This window comes from Myotis myotis, unplaced genomic scaffold (genome assembly GCF_014108235.1).
Source record: "Myotis myotis isolate mMyoMyo1 unplaced genomic scaffold, mMyoMyo1.p scaffold_m19_p_20, whole genome shotgun sequence".
Classification (NCBI taxonomy): domain Eukaryota; kingdom Metazoa; phylum Chordata; class Mammalia; order Chiroptera; family Vespertilionidae; genus Myotis; species Myotis myotis.
The window spans coordinates 21,166,094-21,180,280 of NW_023416325.1; the positions used below are offsets into that span (position 1 = coordinate 21,166,094).

Here is a 14,187-nt window from a genome sequence, read left to right on the forward strand (position 1 = left end):
TACGACTCAGCTGTGCAGACAGGAAGTAGTGGGGCTAGCTCTAGCCCATTCGGTACCTTGGTGCGCACTGGAAAAAGACACCTATTTCAAGACCATTTATTTCCATCTGTTGGCAAACTGCTGTAATATAGCAATTTTGTTAGAGCAAAATACTTCCCTGCCATGAGTGGTGAGACTGTCCTCATAAATCTGCCACCCGGTGATGGTGATGTCTTCGATGTGAACAGCACGCCTAGAGCTATGTGTGGCCTGGCAGGGGATTCTGTGCCAGGGTGATGGGACGGGGGGACGGGGGGACGGGGGTGGGGGGGGAACAAAGGTGAGAAAACAGAGGAAGAAGACTGCCTGGACTTACTATTTTTTTCCTCTGAAGAAAGAAAAAGAAAATTAAACTATTCTTGTAGAGCAGTTGTTCTCAACTGGGGGTGATTTTGCACCCTCAGGGGTCACTGGACAATGTCTGGAGACGTGTTTGGTTGTCACAACTTGAGGAGGGGCATCAAGTGGGCACAGACAAAGGAGGATGCTCACAGCAGAATGCACACGGCAGCTCCCATGACAAAGGGTTATCAGGCCACACTGAGAATAGGGCCAAGGCTGAGAAACCCCTGGGCAGAGGGAGACCAGCATCACTCACAACCAGGATTAAAATGGTGATGGCTGGCATGGCTCAGTGGTTGAGCATCGACCTATGAACCAGGAGGTCCTGGTTCGATTCCAGTCCAGGGCACATGCCTGGGTTGCGGGCTCAATCATTCTCTCTTATCAATGGATGTTTCTCTCTCTCTCTCAAATCAATAAGTATATATTTTAAATGGTGATGGTCTTGCTACAATACAAGGCCACCAGGGTAGGAAACCGGAGGAAAGAGTTTCTGCAAAGAAAGCACTGAGACATGTGTCCTGCTCTGCCTTCCGGGTCTCTCCTCGGGGTATACGGACACCAACTGAGGCCACAGACTCCAAGTGACACTGACCACCGTTACAACTAGGGTGACCAGCCCATCTTGGTCTGCCCAAGGGTCTCACGGTTTCAGCACTGAAAGTCTTTTGTCCCAGAAACTCCTCAGTCCTGGGAAAGCTGGACGACTGGTCACCCTGTTCACCACTCTCGGGTGATGCTGCTGTGGTCACCTGTCATCGGCTGTCTACAAACAGAGAGTCTCACCTGCTCTGCTTCTCAGTGTCCAGCATCCTCTGCAACTCTCGGACCCGGCACTCAAACTGGGACTTCTCGTCACCGAGGACGCTCCTCCACGCCTCCCACTGCCGCTCCTTTTCCAGCAGCTCGTCGTTCAGGGCCTCCAGGTCCATGACCTGTTCTTCCAGCATCGTGCAGGTAGTCTTCAGAGCCTCCATCGTCTGCAAATCAGTACCAAGTGAGCATTTCCTGGATGTTACTTTTGTCAGATCAGTTTCAGAAAAGCACACATTTCTCACTACAGCCTGAAATACAGTCTATCTTTTTCTTCTACCGATCGAGGGGACTGGGCAAGAATTGATGAAGGGCTATTTCTGCCACCTCTTCTAGGCAGAAACCAAAGCAAGGCCAGGGGAGGAGAGTGCAAAGGCTCACATTAGCCTCCTGGAGCAGTGTGTTTTATTCTTTTTAATTCTTATCTCTTTTTTCTATTGATTGATTTTAGAGCGAGAGAAAGGGAGAGGGTAGGGAAAAGAGAAAGAAACAGAGAGAGAAAGAGAGAGAGGCATCAATTTGTTGATCCACATATATATGCATTCATTGGTTGATTCTTTTATGTGCCCTGACCAGGGATCGAACCTGTAACCTCAGGATGATGCTCTAACCCAGCCGTGGGCAAACTATGGCCCGCGGGCCGAATCCGGCCAGTTTGAAATGAATAAAACTAAAAAAAAAAAAAAAAAAAAAAAAAAAGACCGTACCCTTTTATGTAATGATGTTTACTTATTAGTTCACACAAACACTCCATCCATGCTTTTGTTCCGGCCCTCCGGTCCAGTTTAAGAACCCATTGTGGCCCTCGAGTCAAAAAGTTTGCCCACCCCTGTTCTAACCAATTGAACTACCTGGCCAGGGCTATTTTTAACTTAAAAAAATTAAACCAAAGAAGAACTACACACTTTTAGAAACCATTTTTAAAACCCTCAAGCCTTCAAAACACAGACATGATTATAACAAGAGCCCATTTCCTGGCCAGGCTCAGTCTGGGGGAGATGCGCCAGGCACTCACGCTGACCTGAGGGGACCAGGGGTCGCTGACACTGTTATTGTCCTTACCTGCTTCTGGCTCGTGAGTTGCATCTCTCTCTCCGAGATCTCGCGGCGGAGATGGTCCACCTCACTTCGCAGCTGAACTATCTCATCGTTGGCGCCGGAAGCCTCATCGAGTTGTTTGGACAAGTAGAAGTTTTGGTTGTTAAGCTCAGCGTTGTCCTCCGTTAGCTGGTTTAGCTGCTCCTCCAGGTCTGTGATTACCTAAAAGATAAAAGCAATTGGTTACACACCACACAAGTAGATTTTAAATGAGAAACTGCTTCTAGAGCCGTGGGTTCCTGAAGCGGGGGACACTAGCGATCAATGAGCGGCTCCTGAGTTTGCCTCTCCAACGCCCAGAGTGGGCCCCAAGCTCCTGCGCCCGCCCACTGGGCACTAAGACACTTGCTGTGCTAGAAAGAGGAAAGTCTATCTCAGGGTTCACCTGGAAAACATGGCAAAAGCAAACCCACCAAAAGTGAAGGCCATACAGAAGGGGCCCCTTTAAATGAAATAAAGTTCATGGACAAAAATATAATGTGGAAAATGCAAATTGAGGAAAGAGGGACGAAGACCGGTCTCACAGTCAGCTATTAAGCTAAAATGCCACGACACCTTCGATAGAAACTATAGTTTTACCAGGAGATAGTCTTAGAAAGCAAAATAAAGTTCTTATTGAGAAAGACCGAGTGAAGGACACTAAGAGTTATTCTAATAATATCTCAGGCAATATATTTAATTACATGCAACAAAGGAAAAATATCTTCAGGGAAGTTCAGAGTAATCCTGAAAACACAATATTGTACCATGGCGTCACTTTAATGGTTTTCATTATACAGTTCGCTATCGGAAAAATGGGAAGGCGCGTATATGAAATTGTCATTTTGTAAAAAGAGATTTAATCGGGTTTGGCTAAATTATTTCCCCGCTCAATGGCAGAATGACTTCAACTCCACTGCCTTTAGCTTTCCTGTTCTTTGCTGAGCTCAGTATCAGCACTTGCAGACCGCTTTAACACACAATACTTAGGAACTTTAAGGCCAATTTTCTTATAATAGTTGGAATGAGGTGCACAGGCAGCAAATTAAATTTTATGTAACAAAAAGATGTAAATTAAAAGGAAATGCCTTTAAGCCTATGCTTATTAATTGTTTCCAATTTTCAAACCAAGAGTAGAGTTACTTTATGAAATGGTAACAGTTTCCATGACTAATTCCCTATTTTAACCACCTCTGATTAGTGTTTAAAAAATATCTTCTTGGGCACATGGAAACAAAGAGCATCAAGTAAGTACATTTGTTCAATGCGGCTCAGAAAGCACAGCTTTTCATTTTGTTAACCGAGCTGATGGATTTTTAATGTAGTAAGTGGTCTAGGAATTTTAATTTTAATATCGTAAGTCAAATTCCTAACGTACTGGTTTGAAGTACACTGTCAGCTACAAAAGGGGGAATAAAGGTTATCTGGTCAGGTTCTTAGCTGAGACTCCTTCCTCATGGGGGTGGGGATAGGGAAACACTGCACGCTTGCCATTCCTAGCAGGCAGCTATGTCTCATAGGGAGCCCTACACCACCCCCTCGGTGCCATGGCGAAAGCTCCTCAAACCATAGATAAATGAATAAACAATGCTTAATAGTTCAACTGGTCTCTTTCGGGTAGGTAGCAAGCCCCACTCCTTAAGATCGTTTTCATAACAGACTGCAAATGTCCCCACTTAACTCTATGATGCTTCCTTCCGCCACTTTCCCAAAGGAAAACAGAACTGAGGAAACTGGCCCGGAAGCTATGCAGTACAATGAACGCAGGAACCTGAGATAAGCAACGGTGGACTTTACTGGGTTGGTTTCTCCATCTGTGACTAGATAAATACTATCTTCACTACCCTTCTGCTCCTATTGTTTTAATGTTTTGAATTTTCTTGCCTACTATTCCACTTTAATGTACCATGTAAAAATACTAGAGATAGCTCTAGCTGGTTTGGCTCAGTGAATAGAGCGTCGGCCTGCGGACTGAAAGGTCCCAGGTTCAATTCTGGTCAAGGGCACATGCCAGGGTTGCAGGCTTGGTGCCCAGTAGGGGGCATATAAGAGGCAGCCGATCAATGATTCTCATCACTGATGTTTCTATCTCTCTCTCCCTCTCCCTTCCTCTCTGATAAAAATATATTTTAAAAAATACAAGGGATTAAAAATTAATGACCAAGATGATGCTTCATTATAAAGATTACAATGGTGCCTCTTGGGGAGCACGAACTACAGAAAATTTGTTCATGTAAGAATATACATGCTGCCAAAACAGTTTCCTTGCCATCTGAAGACATATTTAAGCCTTTGGATACCCACTTCCTTTTGAAATTTATGAAAAGAAAATGCAGTCTGTTATGAATCCATTTCTGCCACCTCTTCTCTTTCTCCCAAAATTAAATTACAAGTTGTTTCAGAAGAAACACTGGAAAGATGTCAATGACGTGCCAAGATCGTTACTCTCACTTCAAAGGAAACGGGCCCTGGAGGAAGGGTGCTTCTGGTTCCCTGTTGTCCTCTGTTGTTTTGTTTGTTTGTTTTGGGGGGAGGGGCCATGTCTCCGATTCCTACTTACACAGTTTGTGATGCTGGTTCTAGAGCCTGTCACTGTCTCTATGCTGCCGATGGCTAAGGGAAGGAGGTTGTGTTTGTGTGAAGCACCCAAACACTCATTAAAACATTTTAACTCGTTCAGACTTTTTACATATTCTTTCTACCCAAGCCAGAACATGTGTAGCTTATGCCTCTGTTTCCAGTTGCTGGAGATGTGGTATTAAGTGTTACACACACACACACACACACACACACACACACACACACACTTGAGTTTGCAGATATTGAACTGACTTGAGACAAAGCAGTAAATTAATGGTCTCCATGGTTTAAAAATATATATATAATAATAGACTTTTATAATAATAGGCGATTTTGAACCAGGTAATACACAAGGAGAATTGCTGGGTCTACTTTGTGGCCTTTGGTTATTCTCTCCACACCAAGGGCAAATGATCTTTTTACTATGTTAGAGTCGGTTAATCTTTCATCGCTGAAGACAGAGGGTAAAAAAGATAAACTGAAAGCCTGACTCCATCTTAATGGCAAAAAAGACAAGGGAGACAGGGGCCAAGAGCTTTCTTGTGGACTGTTCTTGCAGATAAGATATCGTGGTGCAGCTCTAAGAGAAAACAGGATATAAAAAATGCTGTTTGGAAAAAAAAATAAAAAATCTCTATTTGGGGTTATCTGTTGCTTTTCAAGGCTTTCATACAAAACTCGTGGTTCTGAGGAACAGATGCTAACATCTCGCACCTAGCGAGGAGCCCCGGGGAACGTTACCCAGTAAATGTCCGTAGCATGTGAGAGGTGAAGACACCCTCCAGGTAGTGTGCACCAGGCTACAAAGACACAGGCCTGAAGTCTTATTTTAATGCCTAGTTTTCTCTTGAAGGCAGCTATTTGCATATTATTTATTTTTAATCTTATAGCTGACAGATTGATTCATAATTAAAACTGTGTCATATGTTTGCCCACCAACTCCCCTCCAAAACAGGCTTAGGTAGGATTCAAAGATCTATATTTTGAATCAAATCCTTTTTTGAAATCTCTTTGAAATATAGAAGCGGTCAGAGCTTGAAAATCTTACTTTTCATGGGCTTTTTAAAAGCTGCTAACTGGGAGCTTCTATCAATTGATTTAGGAATTCCCAACAGTAATAAAGACACTTCTAGTGGACGATCTCAAACCACACCAACAAGAAAGGAACATTTACTGAGGTGCCTTGAAAGCAGCCTTTGAACTTGGCAAAAGTATAATTGAGATAGACTATTGTTGCCAAATATTGTTCCATAAGGGGTGCCTTTCAAACTTTTCCAAGGAGCAGAACCCTTTTCTAAACAAAGGATTCACTTTTATGTCAGAGGTCCAATATCCTATATAATAAAAGCCTAATATGCTAAGTGTATGGTCGTCTGGTCGTCCATTCAACCAATCAAAGCGTAATATGCTAATGATATGCTAAGGCTGCTCTACAGATCGCTATGATGTGCACTGGCCACCAGGGGGCAGACGCTCTGACTGGTAGATTAGCTTGCTGCTGGGGTCCAGCCACTCTGGACGGAGCTTGGGACTGAGCGAGACAGGCTGGACACGCCCTGGAGCCTCCCCTCCCCGGCTGGCCAACCTCCCGCATCCCTCCCCAGCCCCGAACATGCACAGGTGGGGTCCCACAGCCTGGCCCGTGCCCTCTTGCAATCTGGGACCCCTTGGGGGATGTCAGAGGGCAGGTTTTGGCCCGATCCCGCAGGCTGCGGGACCCCACTGATGCATGAATCCATGCACTGGGCCTCTAGTAATAAAATAATGATAGTAACCAACAGTTTAGCACTTTCTATGGACCAGGCCCTATGCAAACACTTGGATGCATTATCTCATTAATTCTTGTAGGAACCCCATGGCTAGGTACTGTTACCAAATTTCTGATTCTATGACTCAGTGTTCCCTAAGTGTTACGGTTTCTGTAATTTGGATATATACTGGAACTAAGCAGCTACCTTTCTTCTCTTACCAGGCTCCAAAGAGCAGTTATTAAATAAATTATGTCTTACAATCCATGATGCACTGGAATCAAGGAGAGTGTTCGCTCCATTTTACAGGCAAAGAAATAGAGACTTGGGAGATAACACCACATAGGCCCCCAAGAGGCCAATTCAGAAGTGGAGCCTGGTCTGCCTATCATCAGAGAGCCAGTGTGGACCCTCAGCGGCCACTGCTGTGGGTGGGACCCCTCCATCCACCTGCGAGGCCCCCAGAGCTTCTCCACGGAATGCCGGGGGGAAGGAAAGGAAGGATTACAGGTCAGTGTTGCAGGAAAAAAGCACATCTGAGGAATAAAGAGAGTCTGAAAGTTACATAAGTTAAGAAAGTAACCAAATTCATTCTACATATCGCCATATTCTATTAAAAACTGTATTTCCAATTTTAAAAATGTGGGGGAGAGTGGATGACAAAGGAGCACAAGGGAACTTCTGAGGATGATGGATATGTTCATGATTTTGAGTGTTGTGCTGGTTTCATAGGTGTACACACACTTCAAAATTCATCAGGGGATTGTATGCCAGTTACACCTCAATAAAAGTATTAAAAATTTTATTTTAATCTTTATGCCAAAAGACTAAAAATGAAGAAAGGAAACCTGCAGATGAAGGATTACTGATGTACACACTGAAAATATATCCAAGTTTTATTTTAGGAAAATATAGTAATCTAAAAATATCACAGCCATAAAAAGACCTATATTTTATTCAGTGATCATTTGAGCTTGTACGTAATGTAAGCAAATAACTCTTGTGTAAAATAACAAACCAAGACAAAAAGAAACTGAAAAAGAGGACAGGCCCAGATGCGTCTATTCTTTGACGAAGGGAGGGAGAATGGAGGAAATCAGCAGACATTTCTAAGGTGGGTCCACCCTGGTCCAGCCATCGGCACCAGAAAATAACCAAGAGCCATCTGCCAGGTGCCTATTAGAGTCAAACTAAAGGCACGTCGCGTGACCTAGCTATTCCGCTCTTGGGTATACGCTCATCAGAAATAAGTGCTTATAGCCACCAAAGGGCGTGGACAAGAATGTTCTCTGACAGCTTTACCCACAGCAAAAACAACACAAATTTCCACCCGCAGGAGAATGGGTAAACTCACTTCAGTTCTAGTCATATACTGGATACACCACACCATAATGAAAAAGAACAAATTTTTGACAGATACAACATGGATGAACCACACAGACAACTTAAGTAAAAAAAAAAAAAAAAAAAAATTTTAAAAGCTAAACTCAAAAGACCTTCATTTAAATGAAGCTCAAAAATAGGCAAAATTGATCTATGATATCAGAGATCAGAATAGTGGTTACCCTTGGGGAAAAGGATGCTGATGAGAATATGAGGGAGCCTTCTGGGGGCTGAAAATGCTCTGTATCTTAATCTATGTTGTGGCTACGTAGATTGTCTATACATGTAAAACTGTTATACACTTTATGTTCTTTTCTGTATGCATTTTATACCTAAACTAAGGGGGAAAGAATCAGGATCTAATGCCCCACTACTGGGTAAGGAGGAAAGAAAGAGTTCATAAGAAAATAAAACACGGATGGGGGCGGGGAGGGGGTGCGCATTCTGGAAATTCACAGATGCGAATAATGCAAATGGAGACAAGCTCACCTAGGACTGACTAGGAGGTAATAGCAATGAAAGGACCAAAGGAAAGGCAGGGGACCATGGGTAAGATAACATCCCTCTCTTCTGAAAGAGGCCTATTTCAGGCCTTCCTTTTCAGCAAAAATAGACTTTGCATTGCCACTGACCGACCCTATTACATAATCTGTGAATGATGCTTATCTGTGCATAGGATTTATTTTTCTCAATATAAACATCTTCCAAAGTCCTAGATTTTAAATTTGCATGGAAGGAAGCCAGATTTTACCTGTTAGGAAGTTAAAATTTCTAGATGTTTCCTCTGCAGAGGCAGCAGCTTACAGAAGACTCTTCGCACACATAACTGCCCCTGCACAATCTCTGGCCTGAGCTGGCCTGAGCATCGTCCACACTGGAGACGGAGGGGCAGCTGCTCGGGACTTTTGTGGCAGCGACTGAAGCCTATTAGTGGTTGTGCAGTGAGAATTACTTGGACCGCTCCAGCTATCCTCCCTCCAGCATGAAGAATGGCTTTAAATGTTTAAAACAGGCAGACACCCGAGAAACTGAAGTGATCTGGGGCTCAGAAACGCCAAATCGGTTTGACAGCATTAACTGCTTCGAGCTGAGAGTCTGTATCAAAAATTAGTCACTGACATCACGAAGAGATGTTCTCTTTTTCGTCTTGGATTTAATGTTATGCTATTTTAATCATCTTTGGTTAATACTCACAGTACAGCTGTTACGAAGGGCATCAAATTTGCGCTGGATTTCATCTCTATGTGCCTAAAAGGTAAGAAGTTGATTATAAATTTTCCATAGGGAGGAATACAATTGTACACACTACGGGTCAAATAAAGAGAACAGCAATTGCCTAGAAAGCCAAGAATGTTGATGCAGCAGCTTCAGCATCTGTTTTTCAAAGGATTAAGTCATCCCCAACATCAGAAACAAAAGTTACAGGAACACATGATGCTGCGTTAATAACGATTAACTATTTTTTTAATTTTAATTTATTTTTCAATTACAGTTGACATACAACAATGAACTACTCAGACCACACATGCCCACCCTTTACAAATATATTTGAACATTCACATTAATGCCTAGGGATGAGTGGACAAAAAAAAACTAATAAAGGGTGAAGTCTTTACTCTCCTTCATTTGCTTGTTCCCCGGCCTTAACCTTTCCCTCTTCTCACTACTTGACCCTCCCCAACCAGCCTATTCCCAAGAGACAAAAACACACAGACACACATACAGGACAACAGCCAGGACAAAGTAGGAACTTTTTTTTTTTATCAAAAGCTGCTGAGACTCAGAAACCCCATAGTGATCTTGAAATAAATAGAGAGGCAGAACTGCTTCGTTCAGTTGACAAGGATTTTCCGAGTGCATACTACATGCTAGACACTGTGATAAGAGAGAGCGTGTAGGGCTGACAACTTCATTCTGGTGAGGGGAGCTAGAACATAAATAAGTGCATGATTACAAAGTGTGGCGAATGCTATAAAGGAAACAGAAAAAAAGGGAACCAGGGGGTTAGGAAGGAACTCACTTAGATGGGTGGTCACAGAGGCTTCCCCGAAGAGGTGACATTTAAACCGAAACCTGCTGGGTGAGGAGGAACCAGCCACGCAAAGAACAGGAAAAGGCAAAGAGAACAGTGTGTGCCAAGACCCTGAGGCAAGAAGGGTTTAGTGCACTTGATGAACAAAAAAAGACCCGAGTGGCTACAGCAGAGTTTTTTCAACTTCAAGCTGTACTCCAATGGTGAGCATAAGTGGGATTTTCTGGTTTGTTTTAACCAATGAAATGGAACAAAACAGGACAGAATATAAAAAACATCACAGGGTACCTTTTCTACAACAGTAAGCCCTGTTGTAGAAAATTTGTCTGAGATAGCATAATTCATCCAATTTAAGTTGCTATCAAGTTGTAAGGCTATCACAATTTTATGTAATATTTAAAGAGAAAGTACTATCAACTAAACCAAGACATGTTTATATATATACTAGAGGTCCGGTGCACGAAATTCGTATACTTGGGGGTGGGTGGGGCCCTTCAGCCTGGCCTGTGCCCTCTCACAGTCTAGGAGCCCTCAGGGGATGTTCAACTGATGGCTTAGGCTCGCTCCCCACAGGAGCGCACTGGCTCAGGGCTTCTGGCTGAGCTGTGCTCCCCTTGGGAGCTAACTGACCACCAGGGGGCAGCTCCTGCATTTGGTGTCTGCCCCTGGTGATCAGTGCGTGTCATAGCGACTGGTCATTCCGCCATTCGGTTGATTTGCGTATTAGCCTTTTATTACACAGGATGATTATATCTACATTAATAAAAGAGAAAAATGGTAATTGGCATACGACACTACCCTTTTCATTGGCTAATCAGGGCTATATGCAAATTAACTGCCAACTAAGATGGCAGTTAACTGCCAACAAAGATGGCGGTTAATTTGCATATGTAGGCACAATGCAGGGAGGCGAAAGGGAAAGCAGGAAGAAGCCCCCTGACACTGACAGTGATCGGAAACCCAGGGGGGAGCTAAGAGCTGGGGGGCAGGGCAAAGGGGGCCCTGGGGCCGCCTTTGCCCTGCCCCCCAGCCATGATCGGAGAATCAGGCGCCTTTGCCGCCCTGGCCAGTGATAGCAGGAAGTGGGGTGGAACCAGCGATGGGAGCTGGGCACGGTGGAAGCTGGCAGTCCCAGGAGCTAGGGGTACCTTGCCTGGGCCTAAAGCGGAGCCCACGATCGCGGGGCCGCTGCAGCTGTGGGTCCCCACTGCCCTGGCCGGACGCCTCAGCCAGAGGCGTCCGGCAGGGGCGGAGCCCGCACGATCGTGGCGCCCCCCACTGCCACTGCAGGTCCCCGCTGCCGGGGCCGGATGCCTAGGCCAGAGGCATTAGGCCTGGGCAGGGGCAGAGCGGGAGATCGCGGGGAGCTGGGAGTCCCCTGCCCAGGCCTAATGCCTTGGCCAGAGGCGTTAGGCCTGGGCAGGGGCAGAGCGGGAGATCACGGGGAGCTGGGAGTCCCCTGCCCAGGCCTAATGCCTTGGCCAGAGGCATCAGGCCTGGGCTGGGGGCAGAACCAGTGAAGGGGGGAAATGAGGGTCCCCTGCCCAGGCCGATCCTGGGGCCGATCCTGCGATTGGAGGGTGATGGGGGTCAACGCCTGAAGGCTCCCAGTATGTGAGAGGGGGCAGGCTGGGCTGAGGGACACTCTCCCCCCCCCACACACACACCCAGTGCACGAATTTCGTGCACCGGGCCCCTAGTAATCATATAAAAGCTATGATTGTAAGATGCAATCCCAATTTTTGATACCTTAAGTTCAGTGAAACACACTATTACAATACAAGGTAAAATGTATTCTTCGGTGGGTTGTAGCCAAATGATTTTTGAAAACCACCTGGCTCAAGCACAGACAAGGAAAATGTGGTTTAAGATGATGGTAGAGAGGCAGGCAGGGACCAAGAATCTTTTCTTTTTTTTAAATATATATTTTTTATTGATTTTTACAGAGAGGAAGGGAGAGGGATAGAGAGTTAGAAACATCGATGAGAGAGAAACATCGATTCAGCTGCCTCCCGCACACTCCCTGCTGGGAATGTGGCCGCAACCAAGGTATATGCCCTTGACCTGAATCGAACCTGGGACCCTTCAGTCTGCAGGCCGACGCTCCATCCACTGAGCCAAATCGGTCAGGGCAGGACCAAGAATCTTGAAGGCCCAGAAAAGTGTTTGGATTTCATTCAAATTGCAATTAATTGAAAGCCAATGATGTTTTAAGAAGCAGACTTACATGATATGATTGTCATTGTGTGGGCGCCACAGGAAGAATAGATCAAAATAGGACAAGGGTAGAAAGGAGCAGGAAACCACTGTCATTCAAGGAGAGAGGGTGGTGGCAAAGGCGAAGAAAAGTGAATGGAACTGCTACCTCTTTGGAAGCACATGTAATAAGACCTGCTCATGAACATGGGGCCAAGGGAAAGGAGGAGTCAAACCCTTACAGCTTTCTGATTTGAGAGCTAAAGTGGATTATGGCATTGTTTGCTTTGCTCGGAAAGCCCAAAGGCAAAAGTAGTCCTTCTCTTAAATTTAAAAAAAAAAGGAAAGGAAAGGAATTAGCCCTGGCCAGTGCTCGGTGGTTAGAGCACCGGCCCTCGGACTGGAGGGTCGTGGGTTCAAATCCCAGTCAAGGCATGTACCTAGGTTCAGGCTCGATCCCTGACAGGTACCAATAGATGTGTAAGAATACTATTTATCCAAAGTAGGAACGTAGCTCTCTACACTGCTGTTGAAGTCTCATCTGTGAGCAAGCAGAGTCTGGCCCCAAAGACCATCCAATCCCCGAGTGCATTTCATGACCACCGAGGACTCTTCCTAAAAGGAGAATAAGGCCCACAGATTAATAAACTCTAGAGCAAGAGTGAGCAAATTTTTTCTTTAAAGGACCAGACAGTAAATATTTTTGGCTTCGAGGGCCATTCAGTCACTGTCAAAAATACTCAACTCTGCCCTCATGACACAAGAGCAGCCATACTCAATATGTAAAAAAATGGGCATGGCTATGTGTCAATAAAACTTTATTGACAGAAAACAGGAGGCAGACTGAATTTGACTCACTGGTTATAGCTTGCCTAACTAACCCTGCTCTAAATGACTATTTGGTGTGAAATCTCTCAAAGACAGCAACAAGAAGCTGAGGGTAGAGTTAATTCCTTCAAGGCCTAAACAATGATCCCTGGCCTAGACTTAGGGATAGATGACCTATTCCACCTTCTTACTAATAGCAAAGTTTCTCATCCCACACCATTAAAAACTTGTTTAACTGCCCCCCACTTGTAGTTTGAAATGTCAATCACTAATACTATTTCATTTTCTTTGAAATTTTCCATCACCGAGACCCTTGGATCATTTTGACACATCAAATGGCAATCCTCTTTGAGGATATAATGTAATGAATTACCATTGTTATGGCTTTTGATTTATTATTGACTATGAACTATAAACCCAAAATGTAGAACCAATCCTGTTGTGACTGCTAGAAATACTATAAGAAATTTAATAATTATTGGACTGATCTGGGTTAAAAAAATGTCAAGAAACATGTTTTATGTTTTTTTGAAATAAGTTATAAACCAACTATACAAAAAAGCAAAAGGTCGCATAATAGTATATATAAGGATAGTGAAATACATAAAACAAGGTAAAATGTATTTGGATTCTCTCAATGAAATAACTGAGTGTTAATAAGATATTAGGTATTACAGGGAATAGGTATTCTTAAAAATTATTGAGGACCCCAAAGAGCTTTTGTTGATGTGGGTTACATCTATCTATATTTATATTAGAAATTAAAACTGAGATCTTTTTCAAATATTTGTATTTTATTTCTTTTTAAATAACAATAACATTGCTTTTGTACCATCAGTGTGTTAACCCAATAAAAAATGCCAAATGACATCTTAGTATTACTGTGAAAATAATCGGACCTTGAGGACCATCAGGCATCCACAGACCTACTTTGAGAACCACTGAGCTAGGGGTTAGGTGGCAATAAGGTAGAATGGACAGGCTGCAGCCTGCAGAGCAGAGAGCCACTCTCTTTAGAGAGTATGTCTTCATTAATTTTAAGGAAAGTTACAAGAAGAAAGAAAAGAGAATTATAACACAGCCTTGTGAGAGAAAATACCCACAGAGCTCAGGAAAGGAAACCAGTATTTAGATGTCTGACCACCTTCT

At 44.0% G+C, this 14,187-nt stretch overlaps 1 protein-coding gene across 9 annotated transcripts in view; it reads right to left on the reverse strand.

Annotated features, from left to right (window-relative positions):
- CIT (citron rho-interacting serine/threonine kinase) overlaps positions 1-14,187 on the reverse strand; it is a 167,737-nt gene that overhangs the window by 36,086 nt on the left and 117,464 nt on the right. For all 9 annotated transcript variants that reach the window (XM_036353436.1, XM_036353435.1, XM_036353434.1 and 6 more), the window contains 3 exons: positions 9,177-9,230; positions 2,257-2,454; positions 1,168-1,361 (listed from right to left, as the gene is read on the reverse strand). In XM_036353436.1, coding sequence (XP_036209329.1) covers positions 1,168-1,361; positions 2,257-2,454; positions 9,177-9,230 — 446 coding nt within the window. The remainder of the gene's footprint in view (positions 1-1,167; positions 1,362-2,256; positions 2,455-9,176; positions 9,231-14,187) is intronic.